At 46.5% G+C, this 23192-nt stretch overlaps 1 protein-coding gene across 2 annotated transcripts in view; it reads left to right on the top strand.

The window, feature by feature from the left end:
• Positions 1-5265: 5265 nt before the first annotated feature.
• Positions 5266-23192, top strand: part of HCLS1 (hematopoietic cell-specific Lyn substrate 1) — a 58074-nt gene continuing 40147 nt past the window's right edge. For both annotated transcript variants that reach the window (XM_032803431.2, XM_032803432.2), the window contains exons 1-3: positions 5266-5372; positions 14008-14091; positions 16902-16975. In XM_032803431.2, the coding sequence (XP_032659322.1) occupies positions 14008-14091; positions 16902-16975 (158 nt within the window). In that variant the 5' untranslated portion in view covers positions 5266-5372. The remainder of the gene's footprint in view (positions 5373-14007; positions 14092-16901; positions 16976-23192) is intronic.

The following is a 23192-nucleotide window of genomic DNA, read 5'->3' on the forward strand; positions in this document are numbered from 1 at the left end:
TGAACTACTACCCACCTCCATCAGGTATAGCTTGGAGTCACTACTGTGGAATACACAGGAGCAATCACTCGAAGAAGACAGGACAGTTACCTGTTCCGTAACTGGCGTTCTCCGAGATGTGTTGCTCAGGTGTATTCCACCTCCTGCCCTCCTTCCCCTCTGTCGGAGTTGTCTGGGAAGAAGGAACTGAGGGTGGGGAGAACCCACAGCTCCCCTTGTAGCGTGCTATAGAGGTGCTGCTCCAGGGGTCACAGCAGCTCTCCCCCTATGGGTATTGCTAAGGGAAAAACTTCCGGCACCAGTGCATATGGTGAGCACGCACACCTACTGTGAAATAGACATGAGCAACACATCTCGAAAAACGCCATTTACAGAACAGGTAACTGTCCTTTATTCCAATGCAGAGGAAAGATAAGAACCACAGGAGATCATGTGGCTGCACAAGATGCTCTTTAGCTAACTAAAATCCAAAAGGCAGGGCCGGCTCCAGGCTCCAGCGCGCCAAGCGCGTGCTTGGGGTGGCATGCCGCAGGGGGGCACTCTGCCGGTTGCCAGGAGGGTGGCAGGCGGCTCCAGTGGACCTCCCGCAGGTGTGCCTGCAGAGGGTCCGCTGGTCCCGTGGCTCTGGTGGCGCATCCGCAGGCACGCCTGTGGGAGGTCCAGCGGAGCTGTGGGACCAGCGAGCAGCAGAGCGCCTCCTGCGGAGTGCCGCCGTGCTTGGGGCAGTGAAATGGCTAGAGCTGGCCCTGCCAAAAGAGATGCATACAGAGAGAGAGATTTGTCTCCAAAGTATGCATTGGAATAGCACAAGCATGTAGGGACAAAATCAGGAGAGCCAAGGCAAAGAATAAGTTACAGCTGGCAAGAAATATTAGAGACAACAAGAAGGCATTCTTAAAACGTCAGACGAAAAAGAAAGCTCAAGGATGGTGTGGATTTGCTGCTCAATGAAGAAGGTGAGCTGGTAACGGAAGATAAGGCCGAGCTCCTCAATGCCTACTTTGCTTCAGTCTTCTCACAAAAATTAACATGTGATCAGCCAACTAATGATGTTATCATAAATATAGAAGTGGAAGGGATGTAACTGAGAATAAGTGAAGACCTCATCAGAGATGTGTACTTTATCTGTACTCTGTACACTGGATGCCAGAAGGACTCTCACTTGTTATTTGGACAGAACTAACAGTTTTGTAAAATGTCTGGACTGACCATGTATTCCAAGAATAACACGGGGCATATGTTTTTCTTTCCAGACAGTTTCCCTGTGGATCATGCATTATTTCGTTGTGGCCCTAGCCTGCTTCATTCAGCTCACATTCCACTACAGCTGTGCCTCAGAAAATGATCTTTGCAGCACCATTCTGAATGGTAATGAGCTGGGGAAGACAGCATAACCCTAGCCCTTTGCTTTGACCATGTCATCCCTCTCTTTCAATCCCTCTTGGCTCGCCCTTCTCTATTGCATTAAACATCAGTTGCTTGTCTCACTTTCATGGCCTTTCACAGTCAATTTGCTTGCTGCCTGTCAGCTCTCATTTGCTTAGCAGGCACTTACTGCTTCCCTCTGATCAGCCCATGATGGCAGCCTCCATCATCCACTTGTTACATTTTCAAACAACCAACTTTGTGCTTGCTCTCATGCAGCCTCACGTGCTTGGGGGCACTTCTCATAATCATCTGGAAAGCTCCCACATTATCCACCTTCAGATCCCTCCTCCAACCTTTCCTACCCTGACCATCATACTGAGCAGTGTTGTCGCATTGTTTACTTGTACTCCCTGTCTGTCTGTATCCATCTTTTCTCCCTTGTTTTACAGCAGGGGCGGGCATACTTTTTGGCCTGAGGGCCACAAAGGGGTTTGTAAATTGTATGGAGGGCCGGTTAGGGGAGGGAGTTGTGGCATGGCCTGGCCACCACCTACCTCCTATCTGCTTTCCCCCCAGGACTCCTGCCCCATCCAATCCCCCCTGTTCCCTGATGGCCCCTCTGGGACCCCTGCCCCATCCACACACACCTCGCTCCCTGTCCCCTGACTGCCCCTGGACCCCTGCTGCCACATCCAACCCCTCCTTTCATTCCTGATGGCCCCTCTGGGACCCCTTCCCCATCCAACCACCCCTTCTCCCTGTCCCCTGACAGTACCCGGAACCCCTGCCCCTGACTGCCCCATCCAACTCCCCCCTCATTCCTGACTGCCCCCCAGGGACCCCTGCCCCCATCCAGCCACCCCTTCTCTCTGTCCCCTGACTGCCCCCAGACCCCCGCCACCCCCATCTAACCCCTCCTCTCATTCCTGACGCCCCGTCAGGACCCCTGCCTCATCCTGCAGGGGAGGGGGGATAGCAGGGGAGGGAGAGGAGGAGGATAGATTCCCGGGCCGGGCAGGATGGGGGGGCCAGGCAGGATGGTCCCACAGGCTGGATATGGCCTGCGGGCCATAGTTTGCCCACCCCTGTTTTAGAGTGTAAGATTTAATTTAATTTCAGAAAGGGGAACTATGCAAAAATGAAGAGATTAGTTAAACAGAAATTAAAAGGTACAGTGACTCGAGTGAAATCCCTGCAAGCTGCATGGGTGCTTTTCAAAGACACCATAATAGAGGCCCAATTTAAAGATATACCCCCAAATTAAGAAATACAGTAAAAGAACTAAAATGTCCATAAATGGCTATTAGCCAGGATGGGTAAAGAATGGTGTCCCTAGCCTCTGTTTGTCAGAGGATGGAGATGGATGGCAGGAGAGAGATCACTTGATCGTTACCTGTTAGGTGCCCAAGAGGGAGTGAACCTGGCATTGGCCACTGTCAGTAGACAGATATTGGGCTAGATGGACCTTTGGTCTGACACAGTACGGCCATTCTTATGTTCTTAAAAAAGAGTCACTGTGGCTTAACAACCATGTAAAAGAAGCAGTGAGAGATAAAAAGGCATCTTTTATAAAGTGGAAGTCAAATCCTAGTGAGGTAAATAGAAAGGAGCACAAACACTGCCAAATTAAGTGTAAAAATGTAATAAGAAAAGTCAAAAAGGAGTTTGAAGAATGACTAGTCAAAAACTCAAAAACTCCTTTAAATCGGCTTCAGTACCCAATGACTGGAAGTTAGCTAATGTAATGCCAGTATTTAAAAAGGGCTCCAGAGGTGATCCCGGCAATAACAGGCCTGTAGCCATGCGCAAGACTCACCCTTGCAGCGCCCCCCTCTGGTCATCCAGAGAATCAGCTCATCCAGCTCCAGGGCACCCTCTATTGGCTGGTGTCTCACCTTACGCTGGCCCATGTCCCTCCTGGACCCCGGGTGACCCTTTCAGTGGGTACTGCCAGAAAGCCTTTGACAAGGTCCCTCACCAAAGGCTCTTACGTAAATTAAGTAGTCATGGGATAAGAGGGAAGATCCTTTCATAGATTGAGAACTGGTTAAAAGACAGGAAACAAAGGGTAGGAATAAATGGTAAATTTTCAGAATGGAGAGTAGTAACTAGTGGTATTCCCCAAGGTTCAGTCCTAGGATCAATCCTATTCAACTTATCCATAAATGATCTGGAGAAAGGGGTAAACAGTGAGGTGGCAAAGTTTGCAAACTGCTCAAGATAGTTAAGACCAAAGCAGACTGTGAAGAACTTAAAAAGATCTCACAAAATTAGGTGATTGGGCAACAAAATGGCAAATGAAATTTGATGTGGATAAATGTAAAGTAATGCACATTGGAAAAAATAACCCCTACTATACGTACAATAAGATGGGGGCTAATTTAGCTACAACTAATCAAGAAAGAGCTCTTGCAGTCATCATGGATAGTTCTCTGAAGACGTCCATGCAGTGTGCAGCAGCAGTCAAAAAAGCAAACAAGATGTTAGGAATCATTAAAAAAAGGATAAGAGAATGAGAATAAGATGGAGACATATCTCTAATTGGACCTATATAGAATCCATGGTACCACTCACATCCTTAGTAATACTGTGTACAGATGTGGCTCTCTTCATCTCAAATAAAGATATACTGGCATATAGACAAAGGCGTTCGGAGAAGGATCAACGTAAAATGATCTAGGAGTGTTGGAACGTGGTCATCCATAATGAGAGGGAGGAGGGGGGGGGGGGGACGAAGATTTATAGAGGCTAGGACTGCCCCACTTGGAAAAGAGGAAGATCATGAAGGTGGGATTATGATAGAGGTATTCGTAAAATCATCGAGTGATGGTGGAAAAGTGTGGAATAAGAGAAAAGTTATTTACTTGTTCCCATAAATAAGAACCTGGTGGCCACCACATGCACATAAGGCCGGCAAGGTTTATAAACAAGTAAAGGAGAGTTCTTTCTTCACCAATCGGCGAACAGTCACTGCGGAGACCTCCCTCTGCCTGAGGAGGGTGTGAAGGCTTAGGGACTATAAACAAGGGTTTAAAAGAAGAAAACCTGGTAAATTCATGGAAGTATAAAGTCCATTAATGAATGGCTATTAGCCAGGATGGGTAAGGAATGGTGCCCCTAGCCTCTGTTTGTCAGAGGATGGAGATGAATGGCAAGAGAGAGATCACTTAATCATTATCTGTTAGGTTCACTCCCTCTGGGGCACCTGGCATTGGCCACTGTCGGTAGACAGGATACTGGGCTGGATGGACCTTTGGTCTGACCCAGTCTGGCTGTTCTTATGTTCTTATTTTCTTAAGATGCTTGGGGCAGGGATCCTGGTCCATGACTAGCACACCTAGGGGCTACAATAATACAAGTTATTATTTATTATTATTTTATTTATTATTAAGAATCAAAGTTCCTGGAGATCATCAGGTGGTTCCTTTCTATCCTCCATGACCAACCTGTTCCACTGTTGCATTCTGACTTTGCTAGAACTTTTTGGAAATGTCCCTTAAGGCACCTAAACTCCCAATTCTCCAACTGCTCCTGTAAGCAGAGGTCTGATATCTCAGCTGCTCACTTGACAGAGCCAGTTCTAGGGGCTTGAGTCATGTAACATTTCTAAATCGCCACAGAAGTATGTGACACTTTCTGGAGCAAAATCAGATGTAGTCCCTGTCCTGAGGAGTTCACAGGCTATTACTGACTAACTTAAATGTGCCCCATCAACTCCTGTTGGCTTAGGCAGAGTACCATCCCAGTCCCTGACAGTTCCTGAGAGAATAGATAGGGCTGATTCTGTGTCTCCTTGATACTTTTAGTACCATGTTGTCTTCCTGGACTTTGTCTGCGTGACGCTGACTTATTCCACTCAGAAGCTGCACAGAGGGCTGAGCTGCAGGAAGTGCAGTTAGCTGAAGTTAAAACAGGAACTGTCACAGTGCACTGCAGTCTCATAGAAGCAGCCAGCGAACAGGCAGTTGGGCAGAAAGGAGCAAGCGTGACGCACCTCTACCAAGGTAAGTACCAGCGTAGAAGTGGCATTTGTCGAAGGAAAGTTACCAAAAAATGTTGAGGCTCCATGGCCTTCAGGGATGGGAATGGAAAATTTTTCCCTGATCAGGCCAAATGCTACTCTGCACCTCTTGGAAGTTACTTCTCGAATGCAGGCTTTGCTCTCTGGGAGCTGCTGTAATTTTTTAGGGTCCAAATGACAGATGCCTCAGCTAAATCAGGCTAACCAAGTCTCAAAACTGCATGCAAGCCCATGTTTATGCTTGTGGTTCATCTGGGTTATAAATACATTAGGGCTAATTAAAAATGGGACAAATTAAACTCACTGTGGTGTTGCCCAGTCTCAGTGTAGGGGCTATCCTAATCCTGTGTGGTAGTACAGACCATGGTTTGTAAAGAGACCCACCCTAGAATGGTGTGTCTGGGCAGGTCAGTATAAAGGTGGTCCAGCTGTTATAACTGGTTAAAAAGATGGCTTGCTAAGCCAATGGCTCTCAACCTTTCCAGATGACTGTACCCCTTTCAAGAGTCTAATTTGTCTTGCGTACCCCTGGTTGAGAGCCACTGTGCTAAGCTGAGGCCTTGGCTAGGCTGCAAAAACAGTCATGCCAATGAACCCTGTGTTAGCCTAATCATTAGTGCTTTAGTGTCCAAATGTGAGCAGTCTTGTGCAGGACATAGAGATGTTGTCCCTGCCTTGTCAGTCTCTGATCTTTCGTGCCTCAGACTTCTGTCTCTGATTGTCCCAAAAGCCTCATGTGACAGTTACAAGCTCAGGCTGGACTCTGCTTTATTCATCTGTACATTCACCTTCCCACTCCCACCCCACTCCTATTTTTAATTTAAATTATTTGCCTGTCAGAGGTTGCCAGTTGCCGGTTAGTGGCCTCTGCCTGACTTTTCAGACAGTTGGTTCCACACTTGGAGGTGAGGAAGAGGAGCCAGAAGGCATGACCTTAGTAAAGAGATGGCTCAGAGCAGCAGCATGAGCTCCTAGTCCTTGGACCTCAGCCCTGGGAGCAGTCCACTCTGGCTGAGGGGGAAAAAAGATTGTGTAGGCTTAGGAAATAAGGGGGGGGAGGGGGAGACATCTGCTTGGGATGATCAATCTATGTCCAAGAGTGGCACAAGATGTGGACAAGGTGAGTGAGCTGGCACCGCCACCAACAGTCCTACTGGAGCCACAGGAAACCAGCCTTTCGTTCACTATTGCTTGGTTTATATAAATGCTGATTCTTTTTTCAAGCAGCAGAAAGAAACGCAGGGAAGGAGTTCTGAGGTGAGACGCTAGCTTTTAGTGGCTGATCGTAGGCATACGGAACCATGTTGTGGGGAGATTTTGTGGTCTGAACAATTTTGTCTCTAAATAAAGAATGTGTGTCCTTTAAATATAAATGCAGAATTTTTAAAGTTTTACACTGAAATAGCATTCAACTTCCTCTTCCCCACTTCCTGCGCCCAGCACGTCCTCCAACTGGGCTTCCTGTCTTGTCAGCACATACAAACTGTACTGCCGCAGACCTCCCCATGCACAGGTTATAAAGCCTGTCTCAGGGTTGGGGTGTGTAGTCCCTGACTGCAATCGCTAGTTACATCTTTCTTTTTGAAACTCAAACACAAATAAAACATATTTTGGTAAAAACGAAAACAATAGCCACCAATGGATACAGGCAATTGGCAAAAGACACAAATAGAGAAGCCATGTTAGATGACCTGAACTCCCTGACAATGAGACAATTATTCTACCTGTTACTGGAACTATATTGGCAAAGACCAACTTCAAACCTTAATGGCTTCTGATCACTTGGCCATTGCCTATTCTCAGAACAGTGCCTTCTGCTGTGGTCTACTCAGGTGTAGCTGCCTCTTGAAGCCTGCCTTTGCTTCTACTCCTCTTAATTGTCCATGACTCAGTGGGCATGTGCTACTTCTGTCAGTGTGGGAGCACTGTGTATAGCAGGGGTGTCAAACTCATTCTGTGGTGATGGCTAAATTACCCTTTCACTTAGGGTCCATGGGAAAGTGTGGAGCCTCTTTAACTAATACAGTTAACTGAGTATGCACAGAAGCTTTACCACAGGGGTGTCCAACCTGTGGCCCTGGAGCCACATGCGGCTCTTCAGAAGTTAATATGTGGCTCCTTGTAAAGACACCAACTCAGGGGCTGGAGCTAAAGGCGCCAACTTTCCAATGTGCCAGGGGTGCTCACTGCTCAACCCTTGGCTCTGCCACGGGCCCTGCCCCCACTCCATCCCTTTCTTCCCCCTTCCCTGAGCCCGCCGTGCCCTCACTCCTCCCCCCTCACTCCCTGAGCCTCCTGCATGCCATGAAACAGCTGATCAGGAGGTGCAGGGAAGGAGGGGGAGGTGTTTATTGGCAGGGCTGCCAGTGGGCAGGAGGCGCGGGGAGTGGGGAGCAGGGAGGAAGATGCTGATGTATTACTGGGTGTCTCTTTGGCAATGTACATTGATAAATTCTGGATCCTTCTCAGGCTCAGGTTGGCCACCCCTGCTCTTCCATGAGGGTGAGCTGGGAGTGGGGGGAAGACTGGGCATTGTTTCCTCATCCCGTCACATGACAAAGGAGAGTGTCATGGGGGCAAGACCCACCAGCCAGACATCTGGGAAAGAATTCTCTTTAGTAACTCAGAGTGTCCCACCTCTGGCTGGTTGAAGATATTTGCTAATAGCAGTCGCAGCTGGGCCATATGCCATGGAGACAACCCCATCACACCATCCCCTCCATAAATTTATTAAAGTTCAGTCTTGAAACAAATTAGATTTTTAGCCCCCACTACTCCCCTTTGAAGGCTGTTCCAGAACTTACTCCTCTGATGGTTAGAAACTGTTATCTATTCTCAAACTTAAACTTGTTGACAATCTATATCAATTTGTTCTGGTGCCAACATTGGCTCTTAACTTAAATTAACTCCTCTCCCTCGCTGGTGTTTATCTCTCTGATGTATTTATAGAGAGCAATCATATTTCCCCTCACCCTTTGTTTTTTTAGGCTAAACAAGCCAAACTCCTTAAGTTTCCTTTCATAAAATAGGTTCTCCATTCCTCTAATTGTCCTAGCAGCCCTTCTGTGCACCTGTTCCAATTTTATTCATATTTGTTATTAATGTTCATCTTTCTTAAACATGGGTTGGTCCTGCTTTGAGCAGGGGGTTGGACTAGATGACCTCATGAGGTCTCTTCCAACCCTAATCTTCTATGATTCTATGGGAGACCAGAACTGCACACAGTATTCCCGATGATGTCTCACCACTGTCTTGTAAATGGTAATAACACTTCCCTAGCTCTACTGGAAATACCTCATCCAATGCATCCTAGGATTGATTTAACCTTTCTCATGACTGCGTCACATTGGTGACTCATAGCCATTCTGTGGTTGACCAATACACCGAGGTCTTTTTCCTCCTCTGTCATTTCCAACTGATAAGGCCTGAGCTTATAGCAAAAATTCTTGTTAGTCCCTCATCACATGACTTTCAACTATGAAATTTCACCTCATTTTTACTACTCCAGATTTCAAGGGTGTTCAGATCTTTTTGCATGATATTGCATTGGTCCTCCATATGGACAATACCTCCTAATTTTGTGTCATCTGCAAATTTTATTAGCACACATTTTATTAGTGTTTATTAGATACCATCTCTGCCCATCCTCGCTAATAGCCATTGATGGTCCCATCCCCCATGAATGTATCTAATTCTTTTTTGAACTCTGTTATCGTCTTGGCCTTCACAATATCCTCTGGCAAAGAATTCCACACGTTAACTGTGCGTTGGGCGAAGAAATACTTTGTTGTGTTTGTTTTAAACCTGCTGCCTATTAATTTCATTTGGTTACCCCTAATTCTTGTGTTAAACGAAGGAGTTAAATAACACTTCCTTATTTACTTTCTCCACACCAGTCATGATTGTATAGACCTCAATCATATGCCTCCCAGTCGTCTCTTTTCCAAGCTGAACAGTCTCAGTCTTATTAATCTCTTCTCATATGGAAGCCATTCCATACCCCTAACCACAAGCTAAATATGAGTCAACAGTGTGATACTGTTGCAAAAAAAGCAAATGTGATTCTGGGATGCATTAACAGGTGTGTTGTAAACAAGACACAAGAAGTCATTCTTCCGCTCTACTCTGCGCTGGTTAGGCCTCAACTGGAGTATTGTGTCAGTTCTGGGCACGCATTCAAGAAGATGTGGAGAAATTGGAGAGGTCCAAGAAGAGCAACAAGATGATTAAAGTGTCTGAGAACATGACCTACGAAGGAAGCTGAAAGAACTGTTTATTTAGTTTGGAAAAGAGAAGACTGAGAGGGGACATGATATCAGTTTTCAAGTATCTAAAAGGGTGTCATCAGGAGGAGGAGAAACTTGTTCACCTTAGCCTCTAACGATAAGAACAAGAACCAATGGTTAAACTGCAGCAAAGGGAGATTTAGGTTGGACTTAGAAAAAGTTCCTAACTGTCAGGATAGTTAAAACTGGATAAAACTGCCTAGGGAGTTGTGGAAGTCTCCATCTCTTGAGAATATTAGAGATAGGTTAGATAATGTCATTCGAGGATGTCCTAGACAGTATTTTGGTCTGCCATGAGGGCAGGGACTGGACTCGATCTGACCTCTTGAGGTCCCCTTCCAGTCCTAGAGTCTATGAATCTATGAATCATTTTTGTTGCCCTTTGCTGCTTCTTTACCAATTCCAATATATCCTTTTGAGATGGGGTGACCACATCTGCATGCAGTATTCAAGATGTGGGCGTACCATGGATTTATATAGAGGCAATATGATCTTTTCTGTCTTATTATTTATCCCTTTCTTAATGATTCCCAACATTCTGTTTGTTTTTCTGACTGCCACTGCACACTGAGTGGATATTTTCAGAGAACTATCCACAATGACTCCAGGAACTCATTCTTGAGTAGTAACAGCTAATTTATGCCCCATCATTTTATATGTATAGTTGTGATTATGTTTTCCAATATGCATTACTTTGCATTTATCAACATTAAATTTCATCTGCCACTTTGTTGCCCAGTCACTCAGTTTTGTGAGGTTTCTATCCATATCAAATTAGATCTTGGGGGTGTGTAGCAGATGCCAAACATTATCCCAGTTTCTTCCCCAAAGTGATTTTGACCTAAACAAATTCCCTGGTATCCATTCCTTCACTTCTAATTTCTTTATAGCCTGTCTCATCATTAATATACAAAGCTACTTCACCACTTTCATGTTTGTTTTCAGCTTTCCTGAACAGCACATTACCTTCAATAGCTGTGCTCCCGTGATGATGACTGTTCCACCACGTTCCTGTTATCCCTATATATCTGGTTTCATTTTCTGCACCAGTAGTTCTAGTTTCTCCCTTTTGTTACCCAGGCTTCTTGCACTGGGGTGCAGGCATCTTAGTTGTTTCTGCTTGGCCTTACCTAGATTCCTCATCAGATTGGGTACAGCCATTTTACTGCCAGTATGACTTACCTAACTGTTACTGTCAGTGGCATTGCCTCTGTCTTTCCTCTGGTTGTCCATTCTCTTCCCCTTTGTTCCTTTCTCTGTTGCTGTGTCCCCCTTACTTGATTTTCCTCCTGCTCAATGTTAGAATCAGGCATGGAGATTATATGAGCATCTCTTCCAGTTCCTAGTTTAAAGATCATGTAATCAGTTGTGCCAGCTTCCACCCCAGAAGTCTATTATCCTCCCTACTTAGGTGGTGTCCATCCCATGAGAACAGTCCTCTATCCTTGAATGCCTTTCCAGTGGTCAAACATTCATAGATTCATAGATTCTAAGACTGGAAGGGACCTTGAGAGGTCACCGAGTCCAGTCCCCTGCCCTCATGGCAGGACCAAATTCTGTCTAGACCATACCGGATAGACATTTATCTAACCTACTCTTAAATATCTCCAGAGATGGAGATTCCACAACCTCCCTAGGCAGTTTATTCCAGTGTTTAACTACCCTGACAGTTAGGAACTTTTTCCTAATGTCAAACCTAAATCTCCCTTGCTGCAGTTTAAGCCCATTGCTTCTTGTTCTAGCATTAGAGGCTAAGGTGAACAAGTTTTCTCCCTCCTCCTGATGACACCTTTTTAGATACCTTCCAAACACTTCCTTAGAGACCATTGCTTGAGCCAGCTATTGATCTTCATAATCTTGTCTTACCTTTGCACTCCTCCTGTAGGGACAGATAGAATCCCACTGAAGGTTACTTGAGCTTCCCTTTCTTTAAGTGTCTTCCCCAGCTTGGCATAATCTCCTCTGATGTGACCATGTGAGAATCTGGGAGTATTATTTATTCCCATGTGAAGGACAATCAGCGAATTCTTTCCCACTCCCATTAGGACCCTCTTCAGCCTCAAATCTGCATCCTGTATCTTAGCACCTGTCAGACAGCACACCCTTCTGTTTTCTGAATCAGCTTTGGTGACAGGCCTGTCATTCTTCTTAGTAGGGAATCTCCAGTCACATAGACCTGCCTCTTTCTGATGTTGGTGTGATTCTATGGCCTTCCTCTTCTGTTCTTTCTGGTTGCAAGTCATCTTGCCTTCTGTTCTCATTTGCAATATCCTGAAAGTCATCTTCTAACCTCTTGGGGCTCCAAATGCTGGCTATCTGCATTATCTCTTCTTATCATCTTCTAAGACTAACTTCTCTTCTCTTCTTCCTTGCTCTTCCATCTTCTGTTACTGCCTGCCTTCAGGGGCGGCTGCAGGCATCAGCACGCTAAGCGCATGCCTGGGGCGGCAAGCCACGGGGGGCGCTCTGCGAGTCGCCATGAGGGTGGCAGGCAGGTTGCCTTCGGTGGCATGCCTGCGGAGGGTCCACTGGTCCCACGGCTTCGGTGGACCTCCTGCAGGCTGCCACCGAATTCGCAGCACCGGGGATCTCCTGCAGGCAACCCGCTGAAGGCAGCCTGACTGCCGTGCTTGGGGCGGCAAAATGCCTAGAGCCGCCCCTGCCTGCCTCTCCCCTTCATTTTCCAACTCAGTGAAACTGTTCCTCAGCTCTGTTTCTTCTTCACTAGCTGGTCTGTTCCTCTACCTGGTTCTCATAGTCACAGTCTTCCATGGGACACTTTCTTCATCCAGATGTCCATCCTCATAGTACTCTTGTCAAGCATGTATCTGTAAGTCTTTAGTTTTCCTTCTCCCTCTTCTCAACCTTCCCTCTATCAACTGCTTAAATCCCCTTCTAAACTGAACCATAGTTTCTAGCTGCATCTCCAAACCTCAGACTTTCTCTTCCGTCATAGAATCATAGAAGATTAGGGTTGGAAGAGACCTCATGAGATATCTAGTCCAATCTCCTGCTCCTCCTCCCCAACTAAATCATCCCAGCCAGAGCTTTGTAAAGCTGGGCCTTAAAAACCTCTAAGGATGGAGATTCCACCACCTCCCTAGGAAACCCATTCCAGTGTTTCACCACCCTCCTAGTGAAAAAGTTTTTCCTAATCTCCAACCTAAACCTCCCCCACTGCAACTTGAGACCATTACTCCTTGTTCTGTCATCTGCCAGCACTGAGAACAACCAAGCTCCATCCTCTTTGGAACCCCCTTCAGGTAGTTGAAGGGTGCTATCAAATCCCCCCTCACTCTTCTCTCCTAAACAATCCCAGTTCCCTCCACCTTTCCTCGTAAGTCATGTGTCCCAGCCCCTTGATAATTTTCGCTGCCCTCCGCTAGACTCCAATTTGTCCACATCCTTTCTGTAGTGGGGGCCCAACACTGGATGCAGTACTACAGATGTGGGCTCACCAATGCCAGCTAGAAAGGAATAATCACTTCCCTCGATCTGCTGGCAATGCTCCTACTAATGCAGCCCAATATGCCATTAGCCTTCTTGGCAACAATGGCACACTGCTGACTCATATCCAACTTTTCATCCTCTATAATCCCCAGGTCTTTTTCTGTAGAACTGCTGCTTAGCCAGTTGGTCCCCAGCATGTAATTCTTCCTTCCTAAGTTAAGGACTCTGCACTTGTTCTTGTTGAACCTCATCAGATTTCTTTTGGCCCAATCCTCCAATTTGTCTAGATCACTCTGGACCTCATCCCTCCCCTCCAGCTTATCTACCTCTCCCCTCAGTTTAATGTCATCTGCGAACTTATCCTCCAACAGATCTCCACTCAGCCCCACATTGTTATCAGCTCTGTTTGCTGGCTTTCATGCTGCTGTGCTGCCTAGGGAAGTTGTTCCCCCCACCCCAGTCAAGGTTTCAGCTGTAATTAATAGAGCACTCTTCCAGCCAGCGTACAAAGATGTAACACAATCCAATGGCTGGCAGCTGAAATTAGACAAATTCAAACTGGGAATAAGGCATGAATTTGTACCAGTAGAGTGATCAACCATCGGAACAACTTACCAGGCTCATGGTGAAGTCTCTACCACTGGAAATTTGTAAATCAAAATTGGATGTTTTTTCTAAAAGATCTACTGTAGGAATTATGTTGGGGAAATATGAGCATAAATAAATGGTCAGGCTAAATGAACACAGTGGTCCCTTCTGACCTTAGACTCTATGAACCTATGAGCCTTGTCATTTTGCACTTTACACTGTGGACGGGAGGAGGCTATAGGCTCGTCCCAACCCCACCTCCTGTCTCTAACACTGTGCTCTCACCCTGTGCAGATGTGGAAGGCAGCTGTAGGGCACAATGTGGCTGTGAAGGAGGAGTCCCAAGGAGATGACTGGGACACCGATCCTGATTTTGTGGTGAGTTTCACTCATGTTGCTGGACTGTGTCAGTCATGGGGACTCAGAGCTGAGAGTTGGGACTTGAGCCCTGAATAGGTCCCATGAAAGAGATGGGCATAGAGAGCTCATTCTGCTCCTTGGGGATGTTTGTTGCTGGATCTATCAGTCTGGTCTAGTGGCTGGAGCACCTGGCTGAGAACTGGATGACCTTGGGTGTTCTTCCCAGTTCTGCCATGACTTGCTGTGCATCCTTGGGCGAGTCATTTCCTCTCAGTGTCTCTGATTCCCTTCCTAGCATTTTTGTTTCATGTCTCTTTAGACTGTAAGCTTTTGGGTGCAGACTGTAAGCAGATCAGGGCCCCACAACAGGGCCCCATTCTCAGCTAGGACCTCTAGGAGCTACCCTAATACATATAATAACAATTGGCAGTCTCTGCTCAGCAGAGGTGTGAGACTGACATAACAGGGGTCTGCAGTAGAACTGTTCTGAGGGCAGGACTGGAATAACAGAGTGCTGTAGGTTGGGGTTAAGGGTCATCAGCAGAGCTGTGAGGGAGACCAGAGTTTGACTAGGAGATGCTGTGGATGGTCAGGCTTGTGTAGCATTTAAGGTATTTCTAGGCAGTAGAGTAGTGCAGTGCTGGGGGTTGATATGTTTTCTAGTCGAAAAGAGCAGCCATATTCTTAGTCTGGGTGACTTTATTTTCGATTAAGGGAAACAACAAAAAAACTCATCTCAACTCAAGTAACTTGAGAGAGTGATGCATCTCCTCTATAATAATCTGTGTCCCCAAATAGCAACTGCCCCTCCAGAGAATGGGTTTCTATACATGCAGAGATGCATTCACACTTTCACTGGTCTCCATCAATGTGTTGTTTGAGTCTCTACAAAAAACAAAATCAGAGTGATCCATCTAACCTAGGACACTGGCATGCAGGAATCTTTGCATTAATTTCTTTGTATTTGTACATTAGCATGTGTTTGTCACTGGTGCAAAACATACTGCAAGAGTAAAAATGACAAGCAGCTGATTTTTCAGTTGTGGCTGCAAGTAAACAGCAGTGTGGGGAGGGTGTTCCACTTTGCAAACTGCAGATACCAGTCCTCTCCCCTCTTCCACTGTGGCACAAGAAGAGACACTGCATCACCCTCAGCTTTCTGCTGCAGTTGCTCACAATACATCCAGATGTAAGCAAGCTGCATATGGGTTGTTATCACAAATAACCGTGGTCAAGTAACATTGCTGGGCATCCTGTGACCCTGTTGGTTGCTCACCCTGTGGCACAGTGACTCTGATGGTGCAGTACCCCATTGCTGTTGCCTCTGCAAAGTTCTGGTTCAGTGGATGAAACCTGCCTGGCATCTCTGCCAAGGATCCCACCAACTTCATGGGCAGGTGTCACAGTACAGATTCCGGCCCAAACAACCTTTCTGGTGACAGATCCCTGGAGCTGGAGGCCATATGTGCTGCAAGCCTGGGCTAGGGCAGCATCAAAGCTAGAGCTGGTCAGGAACCAGAATTTTCAGCTTATGAGAATATCGATGTTAAAAGAAAATGGTTGCCAATAAGAATGGAAAGCCAAAATTGTGAAATTTCCTGAGAAATGAAATTTTAGGGAAAAAGGAATTTGATTTAGGGGGCTCAATCAAAATATTTTGTTTCTATTTAGACATTATTATATTTTTATTTGATAGTAAAACAAAACAATCACACATTATATTTAATATTTATATTGTATATGATAATTTATAATATAAAATTCCTAAACTGAAAATTAAAATATTCCATTCCAATAAGGTCTAAATGGAAAATTTTGACTTTATTGAAACATTTTGTTTTGATTTTTATGCAAAATGAAATTTAATTAGAATCGACACAGTCCAGCAAAATGTATCAATTCAACTAATCAGCATTTCCTTGTGGGAAAAAGTTCAGCAGGAAACTTTTCATCACATATAGTCCATGCACTCATCTGCCTGGGGAAGCCACATGTCTCTTCAGGGTGGAATTTCTAAGGGGGGTTTCTGAATGCAGACAGCCCTGCAGTCATACTGAAATATTCTGAAAAGCACAAGGTGCCACTGAGCTGAAAGAAATTTTCTTGGAGAGACAGCTTCTTCCTTTAGCTGGAGCCTCCCCAGCTGTGGGGTAATATCATGCCGGGATCTCAGTCCATTGACGTGCATGGGTGTGGTAAGGTGACCCCATGTGCCAGGCTCAAAGCTTGTCAATAGGTGCACGTGTAGTAATGGTAACCCCTATGCCACGGGCAGGTCTTGCTCCATCCATGGGTGCATGCGCAGTAATGGTGACCCTGTGCCAGGGGCAAGGCTTGATCCATTCATGGATCCGTGCGCAGTAAAGATGACTCTGTGCCACGGGCAGGTCTTGGTCCATCCATAGGGTGCGTGCACAGTAATGGTGACTCTGTGCCACGGGCGGGTCTTGGTCCATCCACAGGTGCATGCGCAGTAATGGTGTTCCTGTGTCACGGGTGGGTCTTGGTCCATTCACAGGTGCGTGCATGATAATGATGACTCCTGTGCCTGAGGGGTCTTGGCCCACTGATGTGGGTGTGAGGTAATGGGGATCTCTGTGCTGAGTTTTTTGGCCAGTTCTAGGGGCAGGCGAGCAGGGCAGTCATCCAGGGCACCAGCTTCCAGGGCCACCAAAGTGCTGTGTCCTTCGCTGTTTTCAGCCCTGACTAGTAAAACACCTGGTCCTATTCCAGTCTGCAGGCAGCAGAGGAGTGGTTCCCTGCACTCAGCACTGTTCTCCTCAGCAGCCCTGTGGGCTCATCTCACGGGGCTTGGTTTTGTTTTGCAGAACGACATCTCAGAAAGGGACCAGAGATGGGGAGCCAAAACCATTGAGGGCTCCGGACGGGCCGAGCACATCAAGTAAGTCTCCCCTTTTTAGCTGTTATCCAGGCTGTCTGCTAGCACCTAGATCAGCTCAGTCCAGGGACCCATTTGGTCCAGTCTCCAGAGCCAGGTGTGTCAGATGGGAAATTCCCAGGGCTGAGGAGGGGCATCCCAGGTCACAGCCACAAGTCTGTGCACAAACACCAACCTTCAGACCCTCCCAGGTGGTCCATAGCTAATTCTGAGTTCTTGTTTTGGAGTGGCACTCATCCTTCCACTAGTCAGGCAAAGTAGGGGGAGAAAGGAAGGGGCAAAGGGAAGGGGCTCTCTACCCGGTTTCTCTGAGTGCTTCTGATAGAACATGCAGTATGGTTGGGCCATGGATGTTCTCTACCAGGTCCAAAGACCATTTGTTCCCTGTAGCCCTCCCAGTCCACCTGGTTTTGAAGCCTTTCCCTAACTCACTGAAAGGTGAGGATTTGGTGAACCAAGCATGCCACCTGTCTGCAGACCACTATGGGTGGTGATGGCAGGTTTGAGGGGCTTGGGTGTAGGTTCCCACTGTAGAGTGGTAGTCTAGTTTGGCAGATAGATGGCTGAATTTTAAGGTTCTGGGCAGAGTGCAACACCTTGTCTCCCATGGACAGATTAGGGGCAGCCTGACGATCTTGGTCCATGTGGCGTTTGTAGGTTGCTTTGAAGGACTGAAAGGATTCCTTGAGCTCCTGGTACAATAGGTGGGAGGCTAAACCCACAGTGGCTGGTACTGGGAAACGCACGGGTAAGTCTGGGCAGAAGTAGGGGTGAGAGGCATAGTTCCCAAAGAATGGGGTATGTTGGATCGAGGCGTGGATTGTATTGTTATAGGAGAATTTGGTGTAGCACAGCAGACAGAGGCAGTCATACTGGTGGTAATTCAGAAAACAGTGAAGATACTGCTCCAAGGTTTGACTGACTCTCTGCTTGCCCATTACACTGTGTATGATGGGCGGATGAGGTAAGGGAGTCGATGCTAAGGAGTCTGAGGAAATTTCTGAGAGAAACAGGAGATGAACTCGGGTCCATAGGCTGATACAATGCCTGTTGGTAAACCACGATAATGAAAGACATTTTCCAGGAAGCTGTCTCCTATGCGGTAGAACAGTAAGCACAGGATGAAGTGTGCCATCTCTGTGAGGAGACTGACATCACTCAAGATTACTGCGTGTCATGGGAGCATGGCAGCTCTACAATGCGGTGCATTGATATAGTGGACCAAGGTTGTGTGGGCATGGGTAGAGCCTGGAGGAGACCTACAGGTTTTGATCATGGGTTTTTAGTAAGGGTGCAGAGGTTGCAGGACCTTATATAATCTTTGATGTAGGCCTGGCCACCAGAAGCTCCTTAAGACCAGATTCCAGGTCTCGAATTGGCCAAAATGGCCTATAAGCAGCGGATCATGGCATAGCTTCAATACGTGAAGCCTAGGTTTTCCCTCTGGAACATAAACATAAACATAATTCTTGCAATAGAGGAGGAACTCAGAGTTGGGTTGGGTAGTCGCATCATTCAGGGTCTGGTGGATCTGGGTTGCAAACAGGCCACTGAGAAGCAGGGAGCAGATGGAAGACAGCAGATTGCTTTCAATGATCTTATTGGCAAAGCTGGACACCTTGAACACAGTGACGAAGGGCTCTTTGCCAACACAAGATATTCATCTTGCCTTCCTGTTTCTCATCCCTGGGCAATAGGTTACTACAAAATTGAAATGAGCAAAGAAGAGAGATCAGTGGATCTGGCATTAGTTAAAGTGTCTAGCAGTCCATAGATATTCCAGTTGTGGTCCATCAGGACTTGGACTGGGAATCAGCCCCTTCTAGGAGACCGAGTCACTCCTTAAAAGCTGCGTTGATAGCCAGTAACTCATTGTACCAAATATAGTATTTTTTTTCAACCAGTGTTAGCGTCTGAGGATAAAAAGCACAGGAGTGCAGTTGGTTGTGGGCCTGCATGTTGAGATAAACTTGCACCTTTGGCAAAATGGTTTAGTGAGTGTTACATTCAAAGGTGCAATCTAGACCAGTGAGGTGTTGTTCCTCCTGCCCTATACCTTTGGGTGCCTCTCAGTGACTTGCTGCTGTAGCTCCCCTCAGACCACTCGCAAACAGCCTGCCAGCATGCAGGTCACACCATGAGTGTCTGTGTATTACCACAGCACTAGTCCAGCAACTCTGACCCCAGCAGCAACTCTGGCTTCCAGCAGACTTGTTTACTACTTGTAGGGTGAGCCCAACACAGTCCAGTCCCAGATTTTCTCCCCCCAAAACATGTGTCCTATACTCTCCATCCCTCTCCTGGACAGTGCAGATAGATTAGGTCTGTTGCCCTTTTAAAGGGATTAATATACAACAGTCGGCTACCCCAAATGGAATTACCCACACAGTTCACGACACTGGATTAGTTTTGATTAAAGAATAAAACAACTTTATTTAACTAAAAAATAGATTTTAAGTGAGTAAAAGTATAAGGCATTAAAGTCAGAAACGGTCACAAGAAAAATAAAGGTAAAATGCTTCCTGGTACTTAGACTTAACAAACTAAACTTATTTCAAGATAAAATTCTTACCACATACTCCCAGAACAGGACTGACCAAGTTTCAGGTGAGGATCTGCTCCTAAAGTCCAGTGGCTGTTTCTTGGTTTTCTTCGGTGACAAAGTGAGAGAGATGGATAAGGAGAGAAATAACTTGGAGTGGTTTTGCCTCTCACTTTTATAGTTAAGTCATCTTTAGAAAATTTTCCTGAGGGTTACACCTAGATAAAATTTATCAAAGGCTGACTGAGCCTGCAAGGAGCAGGCCAACCAATTCCCCTTTTACGGGAATGCCATTATCGGTGCAACCAGGCTAAAGAATGCTTTAATAAATTGCATGTAGAAATTGGCAAACTCCAGGAATCACTGCACCCAGTATATATGCCTGGGTGCAGCCCAGTTGGATACTGCTACTACCTTACATGGGTCCATGGTGAATTCCTTAGGTGAGATCATGTATTCCAAGAATTCCACTGTGTCCTTATTGAACTCTTATTGCTTGAACTTTGTGAGGAAGTGGTTATGGTAGACTCTCTCTAAGATAGTGCATATGGGATGATTGTGGAGGTCCTGAATTTTGGAGAAAATGTGTATGTAGGCCAGGAAAATGATGACAAATTGGTCCAGCATGTCCCTAAAGATGTCATTTATGAAATGTTGGACGGTCACCAAGGTGTTGCACAATCCAAATGACATGACCAACTACTTGAAGTAGCCATATCTGGTCCAGAAGGTGGTCTTCCATTCATTTCCTTCCTAGATTTCCTCCAGGTTATAAGCTTCATGGAGGTCCAATTTTGTGAAGACCTTAGCAGATCAGAGTTTTTGGAACAGCTTATGAATAAACAATAAGAGGTACCGATTTTGAATTGTACTCTTGTTCAGAGCTTGGTATTCCATACAAGGCCAAAAGGGATCCCTCTTTCTTTGCCATGAAGAAGATTGGGGCCCTGTGGGGGATATAGAGGGGCCAATGAACTCTTTCTATAGGTTGTTCTTGAGATACCTCCAGAATGCCAGTAGTTCTCGTTTGGAGAGGGAGTAAATGTGCCCGAAGGGAGCTTCTGTGCCCAACTGGAGGTCCAAAGGGCATTCACAGCTGTGATGGAGTGGAAGAGTGTTAGTTTTCTTTTTGTTGGCACAGTGTTGATATTTAACAGGAATTCCTGGAGCTGTTGGGGCGGGATAATGTAGGGGTTTCTGGGGTTACGTTTGAATCTTCTCTTCACATCTCTGAATTATTTGGAAGACCAAGTAAGCTGCAAAGGGTTGCTGGTCCTGGGTCAGCTCTTGGGAAACAGGACTATCAGCAAAATGGGGAGTCAAAATGTATCATGCCTGACCACCAGAGGATGTTCTGGTCATGGGTAATGAGCCGGGAATGCCAAGAACAACTGATGAATTAGCCCAGACTGAATAATTTCTTGGTGGCCTTGAAGGGTAGTTATCTCTAAGGTAATTGTCTGGTAGATTTCTGGTCCTGATGAAAGAAGTGACCAGTCAATGGACTTCACTAAATCAAGGGGCTTCTTGTGCTGGGGGTGGGGGAACATGATGTGGGTGGGTGAACTCTAGATCCATGAAATTGCCTGAGGGTTAGTATTAGGGTTAGGGTCAGTGCCTCTAGGTTGGTGTCAGGCATTGCAGGGTGCTGAGCCAGACAGGGAGTTGGAGATGTGTTGGATGGTGATTGGCCATCACCAGGGTATAAGTGGACAAGCATTGGTGTAGATGTCTGGGAATGGCATCAACCCAGCCAGGAGAACAGTTTTTTTTTCCCTTGGAGTCATTTGGTCAGGCCGACATTGATCTTGATGCATAGGGTTAACAAAGACATCCAGGCCAGATGGGATTCCACCCATACCAGTTAATTTCTAATATCATTGTTTAGGCTGACCCCAAAAATTATATTACTGGTGTTAGGCTCTGATGGAGTCCTCTCTATGGGATAGGGAAGCAGGCAGATACCAGACACAGTGTTGGTATATAATATTCTAAATACTTTTACTGATTACAGTATAAACCCCAGTCACTCCATATTCGCACCCCTTTCATACTACACCAGAGTCCGAAGATTAGAACAAAGTCCCGATGGCCAGTCAAGGTCTGCTCCAATCATAAGGTGTTGGGAGCCCCACAGTGCACACCTCTTCTTTATCAGGGATCTGGATCAACTTCTGACTCCAAATTTCAGATATGTCAGGCAACTATTTATAGACCAGTCCATCGCATCCTTAGCTCTTTGTCCCTTTGCTAAGCCTTTCACCTATAACTCCAGGAAAACAGTTCCTGGGGAGGCCGTCATAATCCAAGACATTCCATTTCCTCCAATGAACATGACAAAGTTGTTTTGCACAGACAATCCTTGACCTCTCATAACCTTAAATCCTCGCTTCAGTTGTCAAGACATAACTTACGTATTCATGTCAAGCACATAGCATTTAAGCTAGGCCCAAATGGCCGATGGTATATTACAACATATACTACTATATATCCCAATACTGGGTGGCCTTGTTCCACTCAGCATCTACTGCCAAGCACTGGAACTCCGCTGCATATTTAGCAACTGGCCAGCAGCCCTGCAACACCGGACACGCAGCTTCGGCAGTACACTTGCAACTCGAGTAATCAAAGATCATCGCCATAGCTTGAATGAATTCCTCAAAATGACCAAGGAGTGGGTTTGATTTTTCCAGGAGCAGAGAGGCCCAAGCCAGGGCCTCCCCACGAAGCAGGTTCAGAATCAATCCCACCCAGACGTGGTTAGTGGGATACGACTGTGAGTGTAGCAGAAAGAGGAGCCAACACAGATTTAGGGACACAAGAAATTAGTCACAATCGCCATTGGACTTGTCAGGCAGGGGGATCTTGGGCTCATGGGAGCAGGGGGTCAGAGCTGAAGGCAGTGTGGCTTGAGCTTGTAGGGCTGCATTCTGCAGAGTGGCAAGTTGGGCCTGCAAGGTCTGTGGGGTCCCACTATCTTCATCAGAGAGATATAGGCCTTTTTAGGATCCATGCTTGCCATATGGGCTCTAGTACCCTGACGGTTTGTGGTTTTAGGGCTGCCCAACCTGTCGGAATGTGAATGGCCATGCCTAGTGGTTGGAGTAGAAGTCAGCAACCAGATGCCAGAGCCAAGGGTCAGAGCTGAAGACAAAAGTCAGGAACTGGAGCAGAGGGTCAGAACTGGGATACCTGTAGCAAAGCAAGATAGGAGGAGGGCTGGAAACTGGCAGGTGCAGGACTTAATGCAGTCGTGGGTGACTGCACTGAGCAGCTGCTAAATTAGTGCCGCTGCTGGGTGGAAGAGCTAGTCTGCTGACTCTTCCTACCCATCAGGAAGTGTAGCCAAACAGGCAGCCTACTACAGGTGCCTGCATTCATTAGGTAGCTCAGAGACTGGCTCTGCTGCAGGCCCTGATTCTGGACAGTCTCAGGTTTGGCCCATGTTAGTGGTTACAGTCCAACCTCAGGCTCATGGACCCATTCTGGGGCCCCGGACCCTGGTTCATGTCTATTGGCAGCTGGCCATGTCTGCTGAATGTCAGCAAGTAAGGGTTATGCTTTGTGGAGGTGTTCGCCATGCTGTTATACACACACGTCAGCTCTGGCAGGTAGGAAGGTCAGTCTCTCTGCTGTGTCTTTGACTGGGTCCTTGTCCCCGTTAGTGGCATCTGCTTG

Source organism: Chelonoidis abingdonii, chromosome 1, assembly GCF_003597395.2.
Source record: "Chelonoidis abingdonii isolate Lonesome George chromosome 1, CheloAbing_2.0, whole genome shotgun sequence".
NCBI lineage: Eukaryota > Metazoa > Chordata > Testudines > Testudinidae > Chelonoidis > Chelonoidis abingdonii.